This window comes from Cervus elaphus, chromosome 12, assembly GCF_910594005.1.
Source record: "Cervus elaphus chromosome 12, mCerEla1.1, whole genome shotgun sequence".
NCBI lineage: Eukaryota > Metazoa > Chordata > Mammalia > Artiodactyla > Cervidae > Cervus > Cervus elaphus.
In genome coordinates, this window is record NC_057826.1 from 1374771 (window position 1) to 1401654 (window position 26884).

A 26884-nucleotide genomic window follows, 5' to 3' on the forward strand; every position below is an offset into this window, starting at 1 on the left:
GGGAGTCCTCTGGTGGGGGAGTCCTCTGGGGGAGGAGTCCTCTAGGGGAGGAGTCCTCCAGGGGGGGAGTCCTCTGGGGGGGGAGTCCTCTGGGGGCGACTCTCCTCTGGGGGGGGAGTCCTCTGGGGTGGGGAGTTTGCTGGGGGCGGGACTCCTCTGGGGGAGGAGTCCTCCGGGGGCGGGAGTCCTCTGGGGGGGGAGTCCTCTGGGGGCGGGAGTCCTCTGGGGGAGGAGTCCTCCAGGGGCAGGTGTCCTCCAGGGTCAGTGGGCCCGGCAAGCCTCAGGCCCCTCTTGGCGGTGACGGGTGTCTCCTCAAAGGCCCTGCGGGTGTGACTCGCGTGCCCACATCGGGGGCAGGAAGGACGGCCACCCGGCTGCACTCACTTGGGCTGGGGCTGGCTCGGGTCCTGGGCTTCCCGGACTGGCCCTGTCCTGCCCCCGGGGGAGGCCCGCGTCACGGCCGGAGCCCCGGCATCTGCATGCCATCTCTGCATGCCATCTGGGGGCGGCGACCCGGGTGCATCTGCCTGTGCTCTCGTTCTCACAGCGGAAGTCTACATCGGCATCGGGAAGCCCGCGGAGGCCACGGCCTGCACGCAGGAGGCTGCCAACCTCTTCCCCATGTCCCACAACGTCCTCTACATGCGCGGCCAGGTGGCAGAGCTCCGCGGGAACGTGGACGAGGCCCGGCGGTGGTACGAGGAGGCCTTGTCCATCAGCCCCACCCACGTGAAGAGCATGCAGCGTCTGGTGAGTCTGGGGGCGCCCCTCTGAGGCAGCGGCAGCTCTGGACCCTCAGCCCGTGTGCTGGTTCCGGATGCACTTGGCCGGCCGGGGGGTCCAGGTGGGCCATCCCCGCGGTGGTCTGCACAGGTGGAGCTCCTAGGAGTGGGCAGCGCACGGCCCGCCTGGGCGCCTGGGCCGTGTGAGGGCAGAGTCTGGGTCAGAGGCCTCGGGCCAGCCGGCCAAGCCACCCTGTGGCCCCAGGCTTAATGAACGCGTTCTTGCAGCCCTGGGCACCATCATGGTCATCTTGATCTCCATGCTGTTGGTAGCAGCCCCCTTGGGGGTGCCCACAGCCCGGGGAGCCTGCAGGACAAAAGTCAGAGCACTTTACATTTTCGGGGGCCCCTTACCTAGAGGGAGCCAAGACCCCAGCCTGTCCCCGAGGCCACTGGGTGGCAGCGACATCCGGTCAGAGGAGGGGGCACAGCCTCCCTGCACTGCGAGGACCCAGGTAAGTCACCCCAGCCTCCTGTCAAATGAAATCATTCAGCTTGCACCCAGAGAGGCCGTGAGTTTCTGTCCAGGGCTAAGGGGAGACGGTTTTGCAACCAATAAGTAAAATATTCTGCAGAGGGTCCCAAAGGCTCCATTCTCCCGCCATTCCCCGCAGTAACATCGCAAAATGTAGACAGAACTGAGCAGCATCTACTGGTTTTCAATGGAAGGCCGGGGCGCCTGGCGTTAGGGACCATGGGACGTGGACGCTACTGAGTCAGCTCTGGGCTCCAGTTCAGCCCCGTCTGTGGTCCTGGGGCACGTGAGCTGGTCACATACCCCCAGGAGCCTCGGCGGTTCTGTGCCTTGAGCCGCTCCTTACCCAGCTCCCTCGTGAGAACTCCATGAACTGACCCACATGACAAGCCCAGCAGAGCCCCGGCACCCAGGAGGTGCTCATTCAACAGAAAACCGAAGACAGTCATTTTCAGTTTTAAAAATAAGTCGGACCTTACAATAATTACAGCTGTTCAGTTTTTTCAGCTTCTCTGTATGAACCTTTCATAGCTCAATACAGCTTTATAAATAATCTTATGTATTATCCAAACATTTGTTTGTTTGATTAAAAACATTACGTGGCTTTTTATCTTTGTCTCACTATTTTAAAAGGAATTTGTAAAGAGCTTTTGAGATATCCCAACCTTTGCTGAAGTATCACAGAAGAGGTATAATCAAGGCCATGTACCCAGCTTTTTTATTAAAAAGAGGCAGTGTGTTTCTACCCCGGGGCCTATAAATTATTCAGAGAAGTATTTCTTGTTCATCCCCAAGGGGAACACATGAGACAAAAGATCAAATAGGAAAATCACACCAGGAAGGTTTTCAGTTTCACCTTTGGAGCTTGTCAGGACACCTGAGCTCCCTGACAAAGGCCGGGCGCGTTCCCTTTTGAAAGGGGCGGCCGCGGGCCCAGGCCAGGAGCACGGCTGAGCAAGGGCCAGGTGATGGAGGAGCCTTGCCTGTTGGATCCAGAGCCGTGGCTGAGCCTTCTCTGGCCCGGAGGCATTAGCTGCCTGAGGGGTCTCACCAGTAGAAAACTGTAATAATAATAATAAACCCTGCAGACGTCTCAGTGGCAGAGAATCCAGCTGACAATGCAGGGGACATGGGTTCCATCCCTGGGTCAGGAAGATGCCCTGGAGAAGGAAATGGCAACCCACTCCAGTGTTCTTGCATGGAGAATCCCATGGACAGAGGAGCCTGGCGGCTATAGTCCATGGGATCACAAAGAGCTGGACACGACTGAGCAGCTTAACAACAGCAAGATTGCTCGATGCATCCTGATATGTTCAAAAACCAGCCAGGCTGGAGGCAGGCTAGTTCCACACACCTGCAGATTTTAGGAGTTTAGACTCTTGTGGTCCGAAATTGCCCTGTGACTGTGGTCATTACGGTTCTCAGAGGGTGGCTGGGCCAGCTCCTTCGTGGTGACCTAGTAGGTGATGCACGCTGGCCTGGGTCTGCTCAGACCAGCCCCAGCTAGTGGGAGCCCCGCCTCAGCTAAGGGCAGGCTCCCCTCCTGCTGCCGGGCCTGCTGGTGCCCGTGGAGGGGCAGCCCCTGGAACCCGGGCCCCCCAGCCCTGAAACGTCACAACCCTGTCCTTCCCGCCTCCCTCCCCAGCTGCACAGGAAAGTGTTCCTCTGGCTTTGGGCGCAGGAAGGGAGGAAGCTGGCCTCTGCACACACTTCAGAGGCCTGGGCAGGAGCCCCGGGTCTGTCACGCACTAGCTCTGGGACCCTGGGCAAGTTACTCACGCTCTCTGTGCCTCAGCTTCCTCCGCTGCAGAGAGAAGCGTGGTCTTAGACCCAGACGCAAGTGAAAACACAGGCGCCGACATTGCGTGTCGAGTCGTAAGAGGTCCTGCTTCTGTCTGCATGGAAACTAGACAGGGGTACATCCCTTAAGTGAAGACAGGCTTCCCTGGTGGCTCAGATGTAAAGACTCCACCTGCAATGCAGGAGACCCAGGTTCATTTCCTGGGTCGGGAAGATCCCCTGGAGGAGGGCATGGCGACCCACTCCAGTGCTCTTGCCTGGGAAATCCATAGACGGTGGAGCCTGGTGGCTGCAGTCCATGGGGTCGCAGAGTCAGACCTGACCGGGCGACTAAGCACGGGCCATTTGGGCCTGGAAAGATTAGGAAGAAGTAAGACGAAGGGGCAGCAGGGAGACGAGGCCGTCCTCACCAGGTCACACCCCAAGGGAGAGTCAGGGCTCTAGACTTGGGTGCAGAGGAGGCAGAAACAGACCTGAGTGTTGGCAGCCCCTGACTCTCGGGGAGCAGGCCGTGCAGTGATGGGGGGCCATGGAGGCCTGCCTGGCCGGCTAGGCCAGGGGTCAGCGGTCAGCACTAGAAGGCATTTGAAGAACCTGAGCGGCAAAGGGGACCGCCCCCCCGAAGATCCAGCCAAGGGGTTCCAAAAGAAGCAACTGCCTGCAGGCAGACTGCAGTCTGCCCGTGGCAAAACCCGGAGGGCAGAAAGAGTGTCTGGGTCAGCCCTGATGCTCAGAGAAAGAGGAGAGGAGCAGGGGGAAGGCGGAGGGAGCCGTCCTGAGAGAAGGAAGCCGCGTTCTGTGTCACAGGTGGAGACCAGAGGCTGATGATAAACATGGAGAATGGTTCCCAGTCAGGGGCGTGAGCTTGTTCCCTGGGCAAGGGTTATTTGTTCCCTGTGAGAGCAGGTTCGTGGTAATGTGTGCCAGCCCCCTCCACCAGCCCAGCTAATAGGAGAGGCATGACTGCAGAGAAATGCAAGCACAGTAATATTGTTAAAAAAGCATTAACGACTTGGAGGCAGATGGTTTTCATTAAAGTTAACATAAGGTCAGACTTGACAACAGAAATGTACATGAAACGCCAACAAAAATTGACAGTTTTCTAATAGTTTCAGCCTTCAGAGATGCATTTAAATTCACATACAGTGAGAAGAAAGAAGAGAAATAATGTGTTTAATATTAATAATGAGTTAGCACAAGATAAGAGAGTTGAGTGTGGGCAGATAGTAAGGGAGCAGTGAGCTGACGGGATGAGGAATTATAAAGTCATGCTGTTGACAAGGGAGGGATTCATAGAGTGATCAGACATTTTATCCAGAAAATCTAAAGGCATATTTTCATATCATTTTTGCATAAGTGTATAAATTTACATACATTTGCATGCTATGGTTAAAAAGACTTTCACTCTAAGACCCAAGATGAATTAATGAATCATGAAGCAACTGTTTCCACACCAGTAACACTGTGATCGGGAGTTGGGGGCAGAGGGGGGATCTCAGGGCAAAGGAATGGCCTCTGGGTGATGCCATCCAGGCCAAGGTCAGGCCGGACTCGGAACCAGGGCTGCGATGACCGGAGCAGGGACGGGCTCCGCAAGCAGGGCCATCTGCTTGCCCTCTGACCATGTCGGCCTGGACTCTCAAGGGCAGAACGTGAGATGAGGGGGACAGAGAGGAACAGAGCCTTTAAGGGAGAGGTGAGTGTGGAAGGAGGCCAGGAGGGTGTGCAGGAGCTGATGCTGGTGAGACCAGAGGGGAAATGTTGCTGAGAAATAGACTTATCCTGAGCACTACCACTGCGCTCAGCTGGTCCAAAAAGGTGTGAAATCAGATGCAGATGGTGGGGCTCGCCCAGGGCGTGCCGAGGGGGCAGGGCGGCGTGTGGGCAGACGTGCCCGGGCAGCTTTATGGAGGACACGGGCTGGAGAGGGACTGGACCCAGGGGCCCCTGCCCGCCCCCGCCACAGGAAGGAAGGGGACGGATGTGTGCCCCGAGGACGGGGCCTCCAACTGAGGCGGACAAAGATCTCAGAGCCCAGGCTGAGCGGGAGAACATAGCATAAAAGTTCTCAGGGCCATGCCCTTGAGTGTCGAAGGTCTCACAACAAGGCTGGACTCCTGTCCAGGGGCAGAGGCCAGCCGTCCTTCACAGGAGGGTAGTTGGGAGACCAGGGAGCTGGTAAATTTCTCCCGCTCTGCTGTGGGAAGCAGTGAGAAAGGCCCTGTGGTGCAGCTCCCAGAGAAAGGCGAGGACAGTGGGGAAAAGAGGCCGTTGGGGGCCAGGGGTTGGGCAACCCACCGTGGGCACGGGGTGCAGGCCCGCCCGCCTGCCTGGGCTGGACGGCCGCGGTGAGGCAGGAAGGGATTCCTGCTCAGGGAGAGACAGTTAGGGTATCACCATAATGAAGGGCCAGGCGAGTAACAGAACAAGCTTTTTGTTTGGGCACCAAGTGTCCAGAAGTGCTGGTCGACCTCTGTGGCTGGACTGCGGCGTGAGCTCCAGGCTAAGGTTCCAGGACGAGCTGTCACTGAGGGTTTCCTCCATGAGCTTACATTTTCTTTTTCTTTCTTCTTTTAAAAGTCTTTATTGAATTTGTTACAGTATTGCTTCTGCTTTATGTTTTTTGGGGGTTTTGACCCTGAGGCATGTGGGTGGGATCTTAGTCCCCCAAGCTGGAATCAAACCCACATCCCCCACACTGGAAGGCCAAGTCCAGCCACTGGACGTCCAGGGAAGTCCCCTGCCTTAGGCTTTCTGAAACATCGGAAATCTGCAGTGATATCGAGCGTGAGAACTTTAGATGTGGGTTGAAGTGCCGTTTCAGGAGCACACGAGTCGCAGAGGCTGGCAGAGAACGGCCATGCCGTTGGAAAAGTGCATTTTATTACGAAATACCTGGGGCACGCCCCGCTGGTGGTGGGTCTGGAAGGAGGACCTGAAATGCGAGGTTCTGTATGGTTACTGCAGCTTCAGTTGTTTTCACGGCTCTAAAGTTTGAGCCGGAAGCATCAAAACAAGGCTCACAACATCGCTCTGAAGTCGGAGCTTTCTTTTAACTGTCTAGAAGCTTACAGGCTTGATTACCGAGAGAAAACATTTCATCCCATTATGCATGACGAGACAGAAGGATGGCAGGGAGGGTTTGAATCCAGGGAAGGAGGTGAGCTACTTGCTTGAGGCAGGCAGCCTGCGCTGCTAAATTACGAAACACTGGTGTTTTTCTTTCCCTCACTCTTTTAAAGTGTCCATCTGTTTCATGAGATTTGGGGGAAATTGCTTATGTCTCATATTTCATTATGTAGAAGCATGTTTTCCAATGGATACCCCTTTTGGAGGAGAGAGGCAGCAGGAAGCTGGTGAACTTTTCAGGGTGATTCCAGCGATGGCCCTGGTGGCTCAGATGGTAAAGAATCTGCCTGCAATGCAGGAGACCCAGGTTGGATCCCTGGGTTGGGAAGATCCCCTGGAGGAGGGCATGGTAACCCACTCCAGTATTCTTGCCTGGAGAATCCCATGGACAGAGGAGGCTGGCAGGCTACAGTCCGAGGGGTCAAAAAGAGTCGGACACGACTGAGCAATTAACACTTTCACTTTCACCAGAGGTGGCAGCTGAGTCTGTGGATCTAATTTATCCATCAGTTTAGAAAGGGGGACCTGGGGCCCAGGGCGCAGACAGGGCAGGGCCACGCGCCTTTGCCTTGGAGAAACCAGTCTCAGAGAAGGGGACTCTGACCCTGTTACTCTAGACGAGACCTGGGGACGATCAAGGTAATGCAGCAGAGTGGAGATGTCCTTTCCCTTGCAAGCGCTCGTCCTTAGGAAGCAATCGCTTTCATCCCAAGTATCAGTTTCTCTCCTCGCACGGGAGGCATGACTGGGAGGGAACAAAACTCTACGGCAGTCGAGTGAGAAGGCCGTCTCGTCTCTCCATCGTATTTCATTTACTTTCAGGATAGTCTAGTGAGAAGGCCGTCTCGTCTCCATCGTATTTCATTTACTTTCAGGATAGTCTAGTGAGAAGGCCATCTCATCTCTTCATCGTATTTCATTTACTTTCAGGATTTTAAAACTGCTTTTAAACATAAGGAGGACCATTGTTTGCTTTAAAGAAAGACTAATCAAATATTTAGAGGGCCACCCTTTGTGCGTGCCTGCATGCTGTTGACAGCACTCTGAAAGGCGTACAGGCCTTCGTTTCTCTGCTGTCGTTCTTGGCTGTTTATCTGGGGCTCAGACTAACAGAGGAGGGAGCAGGGCTTCCTGTAGCTGCTGGTTCTCCAGCCCGTTCATGGCGCACACTGCCTCTTAGCAACTCTGACAGCTTCAGGCCCTTCTGAGAACTGGGAATCCCTGGCATGAACATAACCTTCTTTTCACCTCTGAAAAGAAATTTAAAACCTCATCCTCCATGTCTGATGTTTATTCTTGCAAGATGCGGTGAAAGAGAAAATTTCATTTTTACTGATGGGAAAGACTGCGCTTGGTGACCTGCCCCAGGTCACATTTCAAGTTAGGAGCGGAGCCAGGACTGAAAGTCAAGTCTGTTATGCGTCTAGAGTTTAAACGATAGGACAGTGCAGAGGTCAAGAGCATGTCGCCGGGGCCGGCCGCCTGGGTCCCGGCCTTATCGCTTCCCGATTGTGTGGTCTAAGTCCCTCAGTCTTTCTGTGCCTCCATTTCCTCAGCTGTAGGATGGGGATAATCACAGTGACCGCCTGGTGGTGTGGTCTTGCAGGTTGAGTCCCACAGGCTCTCTAAGCATTAGCTCAGGTCCACCTGCCCGTGGTGGAGGCCCCTCTGCATCTATTTGAGGGGAGTTCTTTTCCAGAGGAGCTAACATTGGGAGTGGCTTTCCCCCTGAACCGAATTTCAGCAACTAGAGGAGCCGAAGTAAGAACATATGCACATGCTTGGCCAGAAGCGTGGTACTTTTTTCAAGTATTACTTTCTGACTGTGGCTTTCGAGCCTGTTGCCCTGGTCATCACAGCTAAAAGGGGTCCAGAAACAGTGGAGGCCTCCTGGCCTGACCTGTCTCAGGTAGAGACAAGGCGTCACCTCTGCCCGGGCTCAGGGGCGGCCAGACTGGCTGCCGTGGACGTTGGCCCGTGGCCAGGCTGCACTGGGCCCTCGGCCCGGCGCAGAGGCCGCGCGGGCACCAGACTTCCGCCGGCAGGCAGGAGGGATGGAGCCTCACGGTGCAGACTCGGGGATCACTGCCGCAGGGGGGCCTTTCTTGGCCCCGGCTCCCCGCCCGCCCACCCACCCTGGCAGGAGGTGTCGGCCCCTCGACCTCCCTTGCAGTCCCTGCAGCACTGGTTGAAGCGACACGAGCTGTCTGTCTGCTCCCTGGGGGAGGCGTCTGGCCTGGCAGCGCAGTGGCCGCGTAGACTAGGGGGTGCCCACTGGCTCGGGGGTTGGGAAGGAGTTGGGGGGACAGGTGACCGTGCCCTTCACAGTTCCCGCTCCCCTCTCGTGAGGGAAGGCCCGGCCCAAAGCCTGGGGGCCCACCGCTAGACTCAGCAGAGCCCGTGAGAACAGGCTAGTTCTCGTCCGTCAGGTTCACCGGCTCTCTGTTGCCTCCGCCTTGGCACAAGGTACCATCGGCCACAAGGACGGGAAATGGCATGGAGGGGGACCATGGAGGGGGCCGTGGGGGCGCCGTGGAGGGGAGGCCGTGGAGGGGAGGCTGTGGATGGGGGCCCATGGAGGGGAGGCCGTGGAGGTGGGCTGTGGGGGGGCCGTGGCGGGGGGCCGTGGATGGGGGTGCTATGGAGGCCTAGGTGGGGCTGAGTAATGGGATTTCCGGGCGGCGGGTTCCAGAATGGTCTCAGGAGGATGTGCCAGGCTCCCGGGCGGGGCTCCGGGTGTGCGGGCCTGGCGGGGACCCTCAGACCTGCTCCGGGGGCTGAATGCGAGAGAAGGCTGCGGGGCAGCCCTCCGCCCGAGGCTTGGGACGGGGCAGCGGCAGCCCCTCTCATGCTCAGACTCTGTCCTGTCATCTCCAAACACTCCTCCATGCCAGACCTCGAACCCGTCTGGGGGGCGTGGGGACTGGGACCACAGCCAGCCACAGTCAGGACTGGAGTCGCCGTGGCCTCGATCCCCAGGAGCAGCATCGCGGTGAGAGGCCCGGCCAAGGGCAGGCGCCTGCCGGGGCTTCGGGGTCTCTTGGCCCCATGGGAGACGCGGACCCCCGACCACGTCCACCTTCCCGACCCGAGATTGAAAGGGCAGCTCACAAAGAGTCCACCCATCCTTGTCGAAGCCCTTGCCAGGCCCTGCCTTGTCGAGGCCAAGCTCCGTGCCAGGCCCCAAGGCCAGCCCCGACACGGGTGTCGGGGGCTCAGGTGGTCCCCGGTGCGGCGAAGCAGGGCGGGGGGGCAGGGGGCGGCGTTGCCAAGGGGCTGTGCTGATTCAGGCGGCGCCCCTCCTGCCAGGGAGCTTCTTCAGGGGCCGCCGCTCACCCACCTTCTTCCCTCGAGACCAGGGCCTCCCGGGTAACGCCCCCTGGAGACAGCCCAGTCCAGCAAGGGACAGCCGCCCGTGCGCCCTGCGAGTGTCACTAAGCCTCGTTTCCTGTCTGAAAACAGCGGACACCCAGACCCCTCCACCCTGGCCGGGTGAACTCTTGTGGGGTTTCTGTGGGTCACCCCCCCACGCACGTCCTCTCTCCCCAGGGATGCTCACTGGTCCCCTGATGGTGACTCAGCCCTTCCTTCTGGCTCCCCCCCATAGACTGTGGGCTGGTGTCCCATTCCAGGCGAGACCACCTCTGCTCTTGGTCCCAGACTGAGGGGGATTCTTCTTTGACCCCCGACCCGCACCCCAAACCCAGTTGGAAGCAGCTTCCTTATTTCCGCAGCACCGCGGTATCTTCTTTGCTCTCACGCTAGCTTAGAGGGCGGCTTCTCTGGGGAGGGGAAGGGGAGACCACGTGGCCCTAACTGGGTTTGCAGAGTGCCTGCTTTGGGGCTTCCCAGGTGGTGCTAGAGGTAAAGAACCTGCCTGCCAATGCAACTGTAAGACGTGGCTTTGATCCCTGGGTTGGGAAGATCCCCTGGAGGAGAAAATGGCCACCCACGCCAGTATTCTTGCCTGGAGAATCCCATGGACAGAGGCGCCTGGCAGGCTGCAGTCCATGGGGTCGCAGAGTTGGACCCGGCTGAAGCGCCCTAGCACGCACCCGTCTCTGGGTGGGAGGCGACAGCCTGGCAGAAACAGAGAGCGGGTCTGCTGAAGCGGGTGGGGGTGGACCCAGGGGAGAGCACGCTTGAGTCAGGGGGGAGGGTACTGGAAACGACCTAGGGGAAGAAGCAGGTAACTGAGAGGTTTCTATGGTGCTAGCTACGTCTTCCCTTCCTTTTGGAGCTGTGTCCTCTAACTGAGGGCATTTTCAGCTTGCTGGGCATGTGTGTCCTCACTGGAGCGAAAGGCGTGTTGCCCGGGACTCTGGAACTTGGGCTGTGCATCGTAGGAGCCCTGTGTGGCTTGTGGTCTTGTTCTCGCCGCCCCCCTCCCCAACCCCCCAGCCCTAGGCATCCTCCCAGCCCCAACAGCCTCATTCGGTGCGGGCATCGTCTCTGCAGACATTTTCTGCTTCATTATTGGGTCTCCCCTCCCACTGCAGCATTTTCTGGGTGCTGGCCAGGCCTCCGTGGCTTCGGGCCACCCCTGACTTCACTGAGGGCTGAAGTCACAGACCCAGAAGCAACGCAGACGCGGCGCAGGCTCTGAAATGGAAGCCATGTCACCGGCTGTTCCTTTGTAGCCACTTAAGGGAACAAAAAGAAAGAATTCTGTGTTTAGTTCTGTTTTCCATGCTGTACTCTGGTTCAGTCGCTCAGTCGTGTCCGACTCTCTGCGACCCCATGAATCGCAGCACGCCAGGCCTCCCTGTCCATCACCAACTCCCGGAGTTTACTCAAACTCATGTCCATCGAGTCGGTGATGCCATCCAGCCATCTCATCCTCTGTCATCCCCTTCTCCTCCTGCCTTCACTGTTTTCCAGCATCAGGGTCTTTTGTTTATTTCTATTTTCTGTTTTGTACTCTCAGATGACTAATTACAGGCAGTGTGGTTCAGTGTCTCATTAGTAATGGTGATCTAAAATTATTTAAAATCTGACGTACCCTACCCAAACCACTTATTCTTAGAAATTCTGCTCCAGTCTTCCACGACGCTTTGACATTCCGCTTCCACCACCTTCCTGCCACAATTCTTGCTCCGTAGCTTGGATCAGGGATTTGGTCCAGATTTGTTTCATTTACCAGGGTCGTCCTGTGCTCTAGATCTGGTTCCTAATTCCCTCCTTATTTCAGGCCTCCCTGGACTTCCCCGCTGTTTTCTTGGCTTCCTGAGCATCTTCCCCCCACTGCCCGCCTTTGAACTCAGCCAGAGGGCGTGGCGAGCAGCCCTGTTTCCTCCCGGGCGTTTGGGCAGCCCGAGGGCGTGGTGAGCACCCCGGTCCTCCCTCGGCGTTTGGGGCCACCTGGGCTGGCCGCCTCGGCCTGTCTGAAGGTGCTGCTTTCAGAGATGCCGCCTCACTGATGTTTCTGGACTTTCCCGCTGGGCTGTGTCTTCCCTCGTGTGGTCCGGACTTTCTGACAGTCTGAACTTAAACTCTTTAGCCCAAAGGCCTAGGGAGGGCCTCCCCTAGAAGTTCCCCCAGGGTCTGCTTCTGGTTTTTCCTCGCCGATACCAAGGATGAGGGGCCAGAGTGGACAGGTGGCAGACGAAAGCCTTTGGACTTGGAGCTCCCCAGAGAGTGGAGGGCACTCCAGGGTTTAGAGCGCCCGTGGGATTCCCTAATCTGAGCAACTCCTTTTACAGACAGGGATGCGGAGACGGACGGGGGAGGGAGAGACAGCCCTGAGTGGCAGCCGCCCCCACCCCCCCCCCCCCCCCCCCAGGAATCCTAACTCCATCACTTTTGAAGATTTCATGCCCATGGCGCTAGTGGTAACAGACCCACCTGCCAATGCAGGAGACACAAGAGATGCGGGTTTGCTCCCTGGGTCGGGAAGATTCCCTGGAGGAGGGCAGGGTAGCCCACTCCAGTATCCTTGCCTGGAGAATCCCATGGACAGAGGAGCCTGGCAGGCTTATAGTCCATGGGGTCACAGGGTCTGAGCACTTCTGTCATCTGTTAAACAGGTTACTAGCTCTTGCCGTCCTGGGCTGGGGTGAGGGTGAAATGGATCAGCTTCCTAACTTCCTGCACGGTGACCCTGGCCCCAGAGAACTCAGCCCCTTGTTCTGGAGGAGGAGAGGATTTCTCACCATCTTTTAGGGGCTGAAGGGAGTGACCCTGTCAGCGCGTCAAGCAGCATCTGCGGTACCTGTCTCCTTCCTCTTCGGCTCCCACCTGGGGTGAAGCCTCTGTCTCTTCTCCGGCCTCTCACGTCGCCCGGGGATGTCTCCCTGCTCTGCAGCCTCGCTGCTCACAGCTGCCAGAGCCCTGGAAATGCCTAGATCCACGCGCTTCAGCGCTGGTTTGGGAGTCTGGGTGTGTGCAGGAATGTCTCTAGGTCCATCTTTGGCATCCCTTCTGTTGCCAAGGGGGTAGGGTGGGGGTGAGGGAATTTTAATCCAGGCTTTCACTGCCACCCGTCCACTCTGGTGGACACTGATATCCTTGATATCGGTGAAGATAAACCAGAAGCAGAACCTGGGGGAAACTTGTAGCAGGATGTCCTCCCTAGGTCTTTGGGCCCATTGCTTAGAAGGAATGCCACATGCACCTGTGATGAAACACCAAGGATCTCCGGGTTTCCAACCCTCGGGCTCTGGGAAGGTGGAGACTGGGAGCCTGCTCGGGGCTGGGCATCGCAGACCCCTGCCCTTAGAGACTGGCTGACCAGGAGTGGTGCAGGCCCACAGCGGCTCCAGGCTGAGTGCTGGGTGAGGAGGCTGCCCGGGGCCTCCAGAGGCTTCAGCGGCCTCCTGGGGAGAGGCTGGAACCTGAGTCTGAAAGCGCCACCCCACCCAGCTAGCCGTCAGACGTAGGCCTCGGGCTTCAGAAAGCTCCGGGAGCTCAGGGACGCCCTCTGGGAGCTCTGCTAGCTCCATGGCCCCCTGCCACGGTTTCCGGGGCCCCAGCCCCGCTGCCTGCTCCCTGGGTCCTCTGCCCCGGTCACTGTGCCGGCCGCTGGCGGTCACGAGGTCCCCTCTCCTCCCATCTGCACCCCCCCTCCCCTTCCTCAGCCGCTTGGTGTTTATAGAACAGCTGTCTCTAAGGTACACCTCTGCAGGTCCTGTTTGCTTCCAAGCCTCTCGGAACATCCCCGAGTCATCCGGAAGGCCTGTGCACAGGAGAGGACGGGGCCTGTGAGCCCTGCCCCGTGTCAGCGCTGCCTCTAACGCCACCTCGGCCCCTGCTGTCTGACAGTGAGCGTGGCCTTGGCTCTCGGGAGAAACGTGCGCCGTCCCTTCTCCTTGTCTCCTGGAGACCTGAGTCTCTTGCCAGGTGTCCGCCTCCCCGGGGAGGGCGGGTGACTCAGGCTGATGATCAGAGGGCCTGTTTCTGCAAGGAAGCTTGGACGCACAGGCACCGAGCCTGGGGCCCGGCCTTGCCAGGACGTCTGTCTTGAAGAGAACCGTGATTGCAATGCCAGCTGACGTCCTTGCAGATGAAGCAGAAACTGCCTGCCTGGCCCCGCGGGGGAGCCCGTGGGTACCAGGCTGTGTCTTTCTCCATAAACAGAAGCACGAAGCAGGCCTGTGGCGGAAAGCAGCCCCCCTTAGGGACCAGAGTCCCCGCAGATTCCCTCTGATCCCCTCTGTTGGGGCCGCGGGCACCCGGACAGGTGCAAGAGGCTGGAACCAAAGTGCCAGCAAGCTGTCCCCGCGGGATCTCTCGGAACAAACCAGAAGCCAGACCTGCTTCTTTCTGAGGACAAACGTGTTTTCCCAGGCCTGTCAAAGCCAGGCAGGTCAGTGGCGTTGTAACTGGCTCTCTAGTTAGAGCTCCCACACGCTATTAGACCTCGCTGCCTGCCGCCAGTGTCTCACGCAGAGGGGACGGACCAGTCTCTGCCTCTGGGATGGTTGACGCTGCAACCCCGTTCCTCCTGCTGACCCTGTCCCCCCGGCGCCCACCGCGTCTACAGCAGGAGGCCGCCCGGCTCGCAGGGACGCTGGCTTTAGGGGCCAGGCTCAGGAGGCTGCGTGCCCAGGGAGCCTTTGGCGGCTGAAGGGGAGGAGACAGAGGCACGGGGCGTTCCAAGGGCATTTCACCGACGCCCTCAGCTTGCCCAGGGCTTCCCTGGGGGCTCAGCGGTGAAGAACCTGCCTGCAGCAGGAGGCACAGGTTTGATCCCCAGGTCGGGAAGATGCCCTGGAGGAGGGCGTGGCAACCCCCCTGGTGTTCTTGCCTGGAGAATCCCGTGGATAGTGGGGCCGGGCGGGTTACAGTCCACGGGGTCACAGAATGACGCAGCTGAAGTGACTTAGCGCAAGTAGTGAGGTCAGATCACCTGACGAGGGGAGAAGACGGACGCTTCTTCCCTTCCGCCCTCAGCCCTGGAGACAGCAGCATCCTGGGGCTGACCCGCCCCGGCCCGCAGGACAGTGAGCTCCGGCCGCTGTGGCGGGTGTGTCCCCGGCCCCAGCGCAGCTCTGTCCTGGGGCCTCGGGGCTCCTGCTATCAGAGGACGTGGGGCTGGGGACCACGCCACTCCCCGCTTCACAGGCTCGCCTGCAGAGATGTCCCAGGAGCTCGGCCCCGGAGTGGGTGTTCACACCACGGAAGGTGGCGAACACTGTAAACAGGGCGTCTTCCTTCTGGAGGCCGGTCTGCTGCACACCACTGGCCTGGGGTCAGACAGCTGAGGAGGGAGGGAGGCAGAGGACAGGGGAGCAGGGGCCATCCGCGAGGCAGAGCCCCCGGGGACGGGCAGCCGTGCTCGGGGCGCGGCGCGGCGGGGTCGCCTGGCCCCTCTGCGTGGAGACGGTCGGGAGGGGAGGCTCGGGAGACACGCAGCTCCGTCCGGGGGGGCGGGAGCCGGGGTGGTTGGCAGCGCTCACCCTTTAGAGCCAAGAAGACCCACGTTTGAGCTGTAGCTCTGCCATCCACTGGCCGCTCCTGCGACCCTGGACGGCCGTGTGGCCTCTGTCCTGCAGACATGAGAGTCCCATTCTCACGAGGCAGTGGGGGGAGCTCCCGCCTGGCGGCTGTTAGGAGTTGGCCTCTTCCTTTGGCTCCAGGAAGCGGCTACAAGAACCGCGCGACGTGCCCAGGCCCCCGGGGCCCGGCAGGTGGATGTTGGGTGTCCCAGGGCCCCTGCCCTCTGGGAGATGGGGAGGGCTCCCTTCTCAGCAAAGCCCCCCAGACAGAGAGGGGTCTCCGAGTGGGCCATGGGGGCTGAGAGCAGACCCCCGCTCCTTGGGCGGCGGAGCCGAGGGCAGGTCCCCCTGCCTGCGAGTGGCCGCCTCCGGGGACCAGTGAGCCTTGCCTTCCCTGAGGCCACGTGTGCGTCACGTGGCCTGACCACAGGTGCGGTTTGCAGCGGCTGCCCCTGACCCCTCTGACCCCCTCCCTCCATCCAGGTGACCCATCCACCCCCGGGGTCCACCGGGGCTCGTGCCGTGCAGACTTCAAGTCGCTGGCATCAAACTCTGTGGAAGGGCAGGTGGCCAGCACCTCAACTCAGCCCCGAGGGCCTCTCTGCAGGGGACGGCCACGTCCCTGCCCTTCCACAGGAAAGGGGAGTGTTGAGGAAATGACGCTGCTGGCTCTGTCTCTGGGGCGGTCAGCGTGAGCACTCGGCCGTGTGGGGAGGAGGCCAGGCCGTCTGTCCCACGGGCTCTGCGGCCCAAGGGTCGCGGGGGCAGCTGCTCCACGTCCACTGCTGAGCCCCCCAAGGGCAGGCCGGGGCCCGGGAGGGCGGACGTAACAGGGGCCCCACGTCCCAGCAAACGGGCAGCGGGACTTTCCCCCGGACCCCCACCCACCTTCCTGCCTGGACTCTGTGTGCTGAGTCCTCCTGTTATTTGTGGAAAAAGAGTTTTCCAGGGTTTATCAATTCCTGTCCTCCCTTCGTCACAAAGTGTCTTATCATTCCTGTTTGTTCCTGTGTAAAAGTGGAAAAATAGTTCATGCCCAGCGCTCGGCGGGGATGGGCAGCCACTGGCCAGGATGACCGCGTCCCCCGACAGGTAGGGTATCAGCGCCCTCCGGGGGGGCCGTGCCCGGCGGCCCCGCAGGACTGCCCGGAAATCCCTGGGCCCTGGGCGTCGAGGCCGGTCACACTGCTGGTCCATCGTGAGACTCTGACTGAACCTGCAGGGCCGGGACCTGGAGGCCCCACACGCCCCGGCGCGCTCCCGGCCCCGCCGCTCCCAGGCGTGCGTTCAGGGTGCTCGCCCTCCTCGGGGAGCGTGTGGCGGGGCCGGGGGGGGCGCCCAGGCCCGGCCCCCCCCGAGCGCCGATATGTCCTGGGCACCAGGGCCCGGGGCCGCCTTTCGGACGAGCAGTGTTTACCAAGCGCCCGCTGGGCTCCAGGGCACACAGGTCCCTGGGGACTGAGACGGGCATCCCCAGGGTCTCCCAGACTCAGAGACCCCTTCTCTCTCCCACCCATGCTGGGCCTCGCGGTGGAAGGGACCACACCTCCAGGGCGGCTTGTGTCCATCTTACTGCCGGAGGGCCCCCCACCCAAGAGGGCCTCCCCCGCAGGATGGCTCCCCCAGGCAGCCCTCCCCGGGCCGCAGGCTGCTGCCCCCACCCCCTTCCTGGCCTGCCATGTTTTCTTTTTGTTCCCGCAGTTAAGGTTTAAGCCCTGAAAGAACAGATACGCACCAGGCATGCAGCTCAGCTCAGAGCAGTTCAGTCGCTCAGCCGTGTCTGACTCTTTGGGACCCCAGGGACTGCAGCTCGCCAGGCCTCCCTGCCCATCACCAACTGCCGGAGTTCACCAAAACTCATGTCCATCGAGTCAGTGATGCCATCCAACCATCTCATCCTCTGCCGTCCCCTTCTCCTTCCACCTTCAATCTTTCCCAGCATCAGGGTCTTTTCCAATGAGTCAACTCTTCACATCAGGTGGCCAGTACTGGAGTTTCAGCTTCAGCGTCTGTCCTTCCAATGAACACCCAGGACTGATCTCCTTTAGGATGGACTGGTTGGATCTCCTTGCAGTCCAAGGGACTCTCAAGAGTCTTCTCCAATGCCACAGTTCAAAAGCATCAATTCTTCTGCACTCAGCTTTCTTTATAGTCCAGCTCTCACATCCATACATGACCACTGGAAAAACCATAGCCTTGACCAGACAGACCTTTGTTGGCAAAGTAATGTCTCTTCTTTTTTATACGCTGTCTAGGTTGGTCATAACTTTTCTTCCAAGGAGCAAACATCTTTTAATTTCATGGCTGCAGTCACCATCTGCAGTGATTTTGGAGCCCAGGAAAAGAAAGGTTGTCACTGTTTCCACTGTTTCCCCATCTATTTCCCATGAAGTGATGGGACCGGATACCATGATCTTTGTTTTCTGAATGTTGAGTTTTAAGCCAACTTTTTCAGTCTCCTCTTTCACTTTCATCAAGAGGCTTGTTAGTTCTTCTTCACTGGTATGTAGCTGATGTTCCAAAAAATACTTGTTGTTTGGAAAATTTGACCAAACCTTCGAATTTTCATCTGGAGATCACCTCCTCCACCCCTTCGTTTTCGAGGTCAGGAAAGGGGTTAGAGAGAAGGTTCTGCCTAAGTTGGACATCTGGTGGTGGACGGCGGAGCTGGCCTGAGAGGACCTGCCCTGCACCACTGTGACGCTTCCCGGCCCAGGGAAAGCCAGGACTCCTTGCTGGAAATAACAGGACAGTGTTTTGTTTTCATTGTGTTGGTGATAAATGTTCAGACCCAAGTGTAGTGATGCTTCAAAGGTGTGACCCCCCCACCCCGTCTGAGGACAGATTGAGACAGGGGCCTGACGGGGGTGTGTCAGGGTTGTTGGGAAGGGGTCCTGGCCCGGACTGCAGGATGGGGCTGGGTCTCTAGGGCCCCCCGCCCTCGGCTTCTCCCAGGAAGCCTGTCAGCTTAGCAGTGCAGTGTGTATGTGTTACTTTTTGCCACCCCGTGTCTGACTCTTTGCCACCCCGTGGACTGTAGCCCGCCGGGCTCCTCTGTCCATGGGATTCTCCAGGCCAGAACACTGGAGCAGCTTGCCATTTCCTCCTCCAGGGGATCATCCTGACGCAGGGATGGAACCCAGGCCTGCCGCATTGCAGGCAGACTCTTTACCGGCTGAGCCACCAGGGCAGCCCGAGCAATGTGGTGGTCCCGTGTGAGCTGTTCCTGACCACAGAGAACCTCCACTCCGCTGGCTGGGACTCGGGTCATGTCTCCCCCACCATCCCCACCCCACCCACTGCTGGGTGGAGCCAGGCGGCTTCCTGGGCCGCTGTGCTCCCCGGGGGTCCCGGGGCCTCGGGGTGAGGGTCGGGGGAGGCCGGGCCTGGAGCAGCACTCTCTGGCCATCTTCCCAAACACACGCAGGGCGGCACCTCCCTGGGGTTGGGGGGGGAGCGAGGCCAGGACTCAGCCTCCAGGGGGTGATTAGCGCCGAACTTTCCGCTGCGGGCACCTCGTGGGGAAGCGCTGACTTCCCGGCCGCCCCGTGCTGCTGCTCCTGTCTGCCTTGTTGTTGGGGAAGGTGGATACAAATAAAGAAATAAGTCAACCTGGGAGACGTTTAAAACAGTCAGCGGGAGTCTCTCGGCCATTAGAGTGGAAAAGTGCGGGCCTGGGGAGCTGGGTGAGCGCCCTGGAAGGTGCTGCCTGGGGCGGCGGTTCCGCAGAGCCGGGGCTCTCCTGAGGGCTGGCGGAGACTCTGAGGTCATTCCGGGCGCCGTGGTGCCCTCCTGAGGGCTGGCGCAGGCGCTGAGGTCCTTCTCGGTGGCAACAGGGCACGCGATTGCAATGGCAAATCGAGGGAGGCGAGGCTGGAGATGGGCTGGAAGGTTACTGAGAGCTTTCTTGGGCCTCAGAGTGAGGAGAACATCCAGCAACCCCACGTCTTCTGGGGACCCCAGGACTCCCCCTGCCCGCCTTCGCCCCCGTCAGCCCCCCACCCCAGCCTGAGCTGCACAGGCTGCCCCGAGCTGCCTTCTCGTGGATGTCCCTTGATAGCGCGTGGGGCCGGCTTGATCTGACATTTCTTCAGTTAGGTCAGTGCGTCACGCTGAGCTTTGGCAATGTTGATGCTGGTGTTTCTGAGCGTGAGGTCCCTGAATTTGTGAGTCCTTGTCTCAGGCTGCAGCCGATGGTCAGATCGCCTGCCTGAACCCAGGATTTCCCATCACCTGGCCAGCCCGGCCTCTGAGGGTCCCCCCACCCTCTGAGGGTCCCGCTACCCTCTGAGGGTCTTGCCTGGGCTCTGAGGGTCCCAACCAGCCTCTGGGGGTCCCCCCACCCTCTGAGAGTCCCACCATCCTCTGGGGGTCCCGCCTCCCTCTGAGGATCCTGGCATCCTTGGAGTGTCCCGCCATCCTCTGGGGGTCCCAGCATCCTCTGAGGGTCTTGCCTGGGCTCTGAGGGTCCCGCCGGCTGCAGTGTGGGACACCCAGACCTCAGGACATAGATATCAAGTCCTGGGGCTGGGGGTGGGGGCAGCACTGGGGGTAAAGAGACGCAGCAGCCCCCTGCCGCCTTTACGCTGGTTTTCAGGGAGGAAGCCGACACCTCCTGCATCTTTCTAGCGGGAAGTCAGAGAGGCACTCAGACTCCTGATGGAGAGGGGACCTCTCGTTTCCATCACTGTGGAAACTCCACACCATGAAGGGCGAGTCACAGGGTTCGAGACAGCCGGGCTGCAGCTGGGGCTGGGGAGATTGACGAGGGCTGGGGGCACCCCGTGTCTGATTCGCAGAGCGATCATCTCTTCCAGCAAAGCTTACGGGTGGGAGGGTTGTTGTTGAGAGGTTGGCCCGGTGGTGCCAGGGTTCCGTCGCAGGGAAGGGAGCTGGCCCCCACCCCCCGCCCCTCCTCCCCTCGCACAGCACCCACGCCGTCCCCGATCCGTCTCTCCATCCATTCAGCAGACGCTCACCGAGGCCCTAGGGGTGCTGGGCCGCCCCGGGTGCCGCACAGGCAGAGGCGAATTGGAGGCTCCCTGATCTGACAGGGCGCCGGCCGAGGGACGGGCCATCAGCCGCCGGCGTCTGGGAGCCCCTGCCCTGCGGTCGTTAACGGGAGCGCCTGATGCTCAGAATCGCAGCATTGACCGTGGGGACGGGTCAGCGAAGGCTTATGTCACTGAGCCTCCCAGGCCTCACGCAGGCCTCGCTGCCCTCTCGTGTCTCAGGCCTTGTCCCCATGATGCGGGCAGAGCCCCTGGGGCCCGAGCAAGGCGCCCGAGTCCGTGGTGGAGCTGGACTCGCGGGAGTGCCGGGGGGCCGGGGGCCCGTGCTGTGACCTGCCTCTGCCCTCTCGGGCTCCACATGCTCCACCGCCACCACTGGGTCCCCCCAGCTCAGGAGCCCCCAGCAGCGGTCCCGCAGGGCCAGTGTCTGGACACCCAGTGCACCCCCGAGCGAAGCGCTGGCTTGGCACTTGGGCAGAGCCCCGCAGTGACATCTAAAATCTCCAAGAGGCAGGACTTCTTCCCTGGGGGCCTGGCGGTTAAGACTCTGTGCTTCCAACGCAGGGGGCACCATTGCGATCCCTGGTCGGGTGACGAAGATCCCACAGGCCGCATGGGGCAGCCAAAAAAAGGAAAAATAAATACATTTTTTAAATTTAAAAAAGAAGATCTCCAAGGGGCTTTTGTCCTGGGTGTGGACTGAGGTGCCCCCCAGAGCCAGGGTCCCCGCACGTCACTCCCACAAGCAGCAAGGGGCTCTGTCCCTGGGCAGCAGTCTCAACATGCACATAAAAGCTGTGAGTGAGGAAGACGCTGATCATCCTCAAACCCGCCAAGTCCGTTTTTGTCTCCTTTGAAAGAACAGGTTTAATTTAATCCCTCACTTCCAGTGTGGTGCCTCACCAAGGTCTACTTTGTACAAAACACTTGATTATAATAATTGCAAGTTTAGCAAGCTGTGTTCACTTGTGCCTGGAGAGAGAGACTGCGAGTCGCCTCCTCGGGGGCTCCTATCTGCTCGGGAGGCCGGCCCCAGCAGGCCCCCATCTCCGGTGGCCCCGGAATCGGCAGGGCTGGCAGAGGCACAGGCCGTTTGCATGTCTTCCCTCAGAGGAGGAGCCAGGGCCCAGTGTCGGGGGCATGGCCGTGGCAACCGTGTCTCAGCTCCGCCACTTACTCCAGCAGAGGCATCTCAGGCAGGAGCCGGCCTGTCCGCCGCGGCCCCAACGTGCAGACAGTGGGGTGAAGTGGGGTCTTCTGGCGGCTGAGGCAGAGCCCAGTGCCGGCCACACAGCTCGGTCACCCTGGGACTGCCACCGGATCCCCAGCTTTGAGAGCAGGACGGCTTCTTGCCCACATCTGTGTCCCAGTGCACGGCTGGGGTTTGGGCAGTCACTCAGTGAGTCTTTGTGATTGTGATGGAGGTAAGGGTTACTTGTTAAGGTAATGAAATATGTCAGTCATCGAATTCTCTGTCTCCTGCTCGGCTGAAGGCTGGAGGTGGGAGCTAAATGCCACTGGGTCAGTCAGTCATTTCAGTTGCTCAGTCGTGTCTGACTCTTTGCGACCCCATGGACTGCAGCACGCCAGGCCTTCCTGTCCATCATTATCCCCCAGAGTTTGCACAAGTTCATGTCCATTGAGTTGGTGATGCCATCCAACCATCTCATCCTCTGTTGTCCCCTTCTCCTCCCGCCTTCAATCTTTCCCAGCATCAGGGTCTTTTCAAATTTGTCAGTTCTTCTCATCAGGTGGTCAAAGTATTGGGAGCTTCAGCTTCAGCATCAGTCCTTCCAATGAACACCCAGGACTGATCTCCTTTAGGATGGACTGGTTGGATCTCCTTGCAGTCCAAGGGACTCTCAAGAGTCTTCTCCAACACCACAGCTCAAAGGCATCAATTCTTCGGTGCTCAGCTTTCTTTATGGTCCAGCTCTCACATCCGTACATGACTACTAGAGAAACCATAGCTTTGACTAGATGGACCTTTGTTGGTAAAGTAATGTCTCTGCTTTTCAATATGCTGCTGGCTAGAGCTGCCTAACGGCTTCCCAGGCGGCACCACTGGTAAAGAACCCGCCTGCCAGTGCAGAAGACATGAGAGATGTGGGTTTGATCCCTCAAGTCAGGAAGATTCCCTGGAGGAGGGCCTGGCAATCCACTGTAGTATCCTTGCCTGGAGAATCCCATGGAGAGAGGAGCCTGGTGGGCTACAGTTCATAGGTTCGCAAAGAGTCAGACACGACTGAAGTGACTTAGCATATACACACACATGCACGCATGCACGCACAGTGCTGCCTAAGGGGCGGTGTGGCCTGGACTTTGTGGTTGTTAAGACTTCAAGCAGATGGACTAGAGCTGGACTCTAGAGATGGACTAGAGCAAGAGGGGCCAGACGGGACTGACCAAGGTTGGGGAGGTGGAAGGGGGGTGGACGCTGTGTCCTGCAGAAATACCTGGGCTGACGGATCAGCCTGGATGAGCCAAGAGGCTCATCCTGGAGAAAGCGGGGTGCGGCTGGGGGTGAGCACAGTGGAGTGCCAGCCTCAGGGTGAAGCCTTGATCTTTGGAGAAGAGAGGAAGCGGGACCTGAAGAATGAAGGGGGTGTCAGGGCACAGGGGCACATGGAAGCCCCTCACGACGCAGAGAGGCTCCTGAGGCGCGTTGGTCCAGACGGCCAGGTGTGTCCAGGTGCCAGCCCACCTCTGGCCAACCTGCCGGCGACGCTGGCCCCTAGCACTGACTCAGCCGCGGCCGGGGCGTGCTCTGGTTGCCCTCACCATGTGCCTGATCTCTGAGCCGCCCTTGGCTCACTGGGGGACCAGGGAGAGGCCGATTTTTCATTCCCTTGCCAAGCGTGAGCTGGCAGCCCCTGGCAAGTCTGTGATGCCTCCCCAAGCTGCCCCGGCTTTAGGAATTAATTCCACTAAACAGACTGCTCAGGAAGCTTCAAGGTCATCTGGAAATGGGAGCTCGTTCCTACGTTTGAAATATAAGTCCAGGAATGGGCTGGAGATTCCCAAGCCGTTAGGAACCCTAGAGAATCACAAGGTCCTTAGCTGGCGAGCCCTGAAGACAGTGGGTCCGATTAGCCCACGGCTGGCTCCTGCAGGCACTTTCGGAGGGGTGCCCTTGCCCCTGCCATGTGCCCCTGGAGCCCCCAGGGTCCAGCAGCCTCCGCTTTCGAAACAAGATTACCGGCTAGTGGTCTGGTGTCCTTGTCCCCACTCCAGTAGGGTGGGGTCAGAGCATCGCTGCTGGGAGCAGTCACCTCCAGGCCCCGTGGACCAAGGTCCCGGTGCTCCTGAGTCTCATCTCACGGGTCTGCTTTCTGACTAACAGGACCCCCAGTCCTTCGGTGTCTGCAGCCACCCCAAGCCTCAAGGTCACCGCCGGCCTGTGGCCCCCAGGGAGGCAAGGAGGCCCCCGGTCCTTGAGCGAATACGCAGGGTGCTCCCGAACAGCAGAGAAACGGGAGAAAGGCTGTGCCCTGGAGGGGAGCCACCCCCTCACAGCTGCAGGAAGGAGGGGCTGGGAGGGACGCTCAGCACTGCGGGCGCCCCTCTGCTCAGATGGAGCTGGGCTGGTGCCTGGGGGCCGGTGTCTCAAAGAGCCAGCGGCGGCAGCGAGCGGGAGAAGCTGAGGGGGGAGGACAGCACTGGGGCCTCAGCCCACACTCCTGGGCCCTGGGGCCTCGGGCGAGACGCGGGCCTTTCTGAGCCTGTCTGCTCTGCCGTGCTGTGCTTGGCCGCTCCATCGTGTCCAACTCTCTGTGACCCCATGGACTGTAGCCCGCCAGGCTCCTCAGTCCATGGGCCAGAGTACTGGCCATTCTCCAGGCCAGAATACTAGAGTGGGCTGCCATTTCCTCCTCCAGGGGGTCTTCCCAACCCAGGGCTCAAACCCAGGTCTCCTGCATTGCAGACGGACTCTTTACTGTCCGAGACCCCAGTGAGGCCCCTGTGATGTCATTAGATACGATGATGTTACTAAGAAAGGGAACACATGGTGTTTTCCCCGCAGTTTTCCCCTCTGAAAAGGGGACCTAACCCTGGGCTTACTGTCCTCTGCCCCGGGGAGGACAGCCTCCCTCCTCCCGAGCCTTCCTCCTCCTCCTCACTCAGGAACCTGCCCACCCAGGACGGAGGCGCCACCCTCGTTGCTGAGGCCGCGGGTGTCCTGGCTGCCACCCTCTGAGCACAGGCTCCTGGGTCAGCCTCACAGCCCGCGTCGGGTGCTCAGAGGTGCCGACGGCTCTGGGCCGTCAGGGTGCTTTCTGAGAACGACCCAGGCCACAGCCCTGGGGGCCTGGACACTGCCTGCCGAGGGTGCCCGTACCCGCTCCAGGAGCTCATCTAGGAGGCCGAAGCCCCTGCAGTGTTAGCTCAGGGCACTGGTGGCTGTGGCTCGGGCCGCAGCCAACCCTCTGGCAGCACAGCCCGGCTCTGCCCGTGGCCCCTGGTGAGGTGCAGCCTTGAGCAAACCAGGACGGCTGCAGCCCCGCTGCACAGCCAGAGGGACTCACAAAGTGACGCTGCAGTTCGTCTCAAGCAGGGCAGTCCAAGATGGCCCGTAACACCCGAAAACAGAGAGTGGCGAGGAGGGCTCCGCCCCCCGTTCAGCCCGGAAGTGCAATGGGGCAACCCCCAGGGCCTGCTGCCCCTGCGAAGTGGGGCGGGGTTGTTCAGTCGCTTGACACTGGGAAGCCTGGGTGTCTCGCCGCGAGGGAGTCCTTGAGTAATGAGAGTGTCTGTTGGATGAAAGAGTGCGGGCATGTCAGTTGTGGAGACCCACAACCTGGAAACACGATTAGGATGGAATATTTGGGGACCAACACGTGTGCTCTGATTAAAACTGAAGCGACAGCTGTGCGGGGGGCCGAGCCTGGAGGGGACAGTGAGATCAGGGTGCGGCCAGGGTAGGGACTGTGAGCAACTGACATTTCTGTTCTGTTTGTTGTGACTTTTCTTGAGGTTAAAAAAAAATTAAAGATGGCAAGCACCCCTCTGTGCAGGCGGGTGTCAGCGTGACCCATGAGTCAGCACAGACAGACCGTGGCCATTCCACATGGTGCATTCCTGGGTGAACCTTTTGAAATAACCATTTTTTGTTGGTGTTCACAAATGGCTGAATGTCTGTGACTTCGTCCAGTTCATGGTTTGAGTGATCCTTCTGACTCCCGCCCTGAGCACAGGAAGAACTTGAACTTCCATTGTGCCTGGCCGGGTGGTGACACCTGCCTGCCTCCGATAAGCCTGCCGAAGCTCAGGGACAGCTCAGAGTCCAGAGCGTCGTTTCTCTGACTGTCTGTCTATCTGCCTCTGCAGGCCCTGATCCTCCACCAGCTGGGCCGCTACAGTCTGGCCGAGAAGATCCTGCGGGACGCGGTACAGGTGAACTCCACGGCCCACGAGGTCTGGAACGGCCTGGGCGAGGTCCTGCAGGCTCAGGGCAACGACGCGGCGGCCACCGAGTGCTTCCTGACGGCCCTGGAGCTGGAGGCCAGCAGCCCCGCCGTGCCCTTCACGGTCATCCCCCGCGCGCTCTGAGCGGCCCAGCCGTGCCCTTCTCGTCATCCCGCGCGCGCCGCGCCCTCCCCGTCATCCCCCGCGCGCTCTGAGCGGCCCCACCGACCGTCAGGCCCCGCGCGCTCAGAGCGGCCCCGCCGCGCCCTTCCCGGTCATTCCCCCGCGCCCTGCCCCGTCACCCCCCGCGCGCTCGGAGCAGCCCCGGCCTCCCCGCCGCGCGAGGCCCCGGACGAGTGTGTGACCAGTCACCGCCCTCCATGTGCATTTCTGTTGCCGTTCCCGCCAGCCCGATGATAGTTCTCGAATCTACTGACGTGGTTCAAAATGGATTACGTGCCATATTTTGTTAGTTGACATCCGAGTTTTAAGTAACATGATTATGGAATTAATCCGCAAATGTAGAAGAATATATTCAAAGTTAAAATTCAGTGGCAGAGCAGATTATTTTTATCAGAGCTGTAAAGAAAACTATTCTCTCCCCCCCATCACCACTCCCGCTCTATCCTTGGCCAAGAAACCAAATGTGAATTTTCTGTTTCCCACCTCAGTAACTAGTCCAAGCCAGGACACCAGCTGACAATTTCTTGGTTTTGTTGTCAATAATTGTACCATGTGATAAATTACTGTCCTCACTTAGAACAAAGCCTGAGTCCAAGAATATTTATATTTTGCCAATATATGCCTGTTACAAGAGAAGGAAATATGAGTTATTTAAGTTTAACTTTTTTATGTGAATTCAGAGTTTATTTATCGATGGAAATATGTACAAAGAAGCTTCAAATGGAATATTTACCGACATTCCTTATACATTACAGACACTTGGCTAAATGGAAAGATGATGTTAATAATAAAATGATTTTTAAACGGACCCATGGCTTGTGTTTTTCATGAAAACCCACAGACCAGAGAGAGCCTAAGACTCAGTTCATAGAACAGGGAGCTTTCGGTGCCTGGGGGCCGCCCTGGATGGGTCAGCCCTTTGAACGAGGAGGCCCTGCCCTGATGTTACTGGGGGAATTCTCCTTTCTGGTGTTGCCTGGAATTGGAACATGTGACTCAGGCCTGGCCAGTCAACATCTAGTTTTTCCCTCCAACAGAGGATCAGGACTGAGCATGTGACCTGAAGTGCTCCAGTTAGGATGGGAGCTGCAAGGAAAGGCTGTCCGTCTCCCACTGGACTTGAACCTGAGTTGTGAGGTTAGGACAGCAGCAGCCCTCTTG

The 26884-nt window shown here is 59.2% G+C and overlaps 1 protein-coding gene across 6 annotated transcripts in view; it reads left to right on the forward strand.

Moving 5' to 3' along the window:
- TTC7B (tetratricopeptide repeat domain 7B) overlaps nt 1–26531 on the forward strand; it is a 265511-nt gene extending 238980 nt beyond the window's left edge. For all 6 annotated transcript variants that reach the window (XM_043920987.1, XM_043920988.1, XM_043920989.1 and 3 more), the window contains 2 exons: nt 548–750; nt 25463–26531. In XM_043920987.1, the coding sequence (XP_043776922.1) occupies nt 548–750; nt 25463–25684 (425 nt within the window). In that variant the 3' untranslated portion in view covers nt 25685–26531. The remainder of the gene's footprint in view (nt 1–547; nt 751–25462) is intronic.
- The last annotated feature ends 353 nt before the right edge of the window (nt 26532–26884 follow it).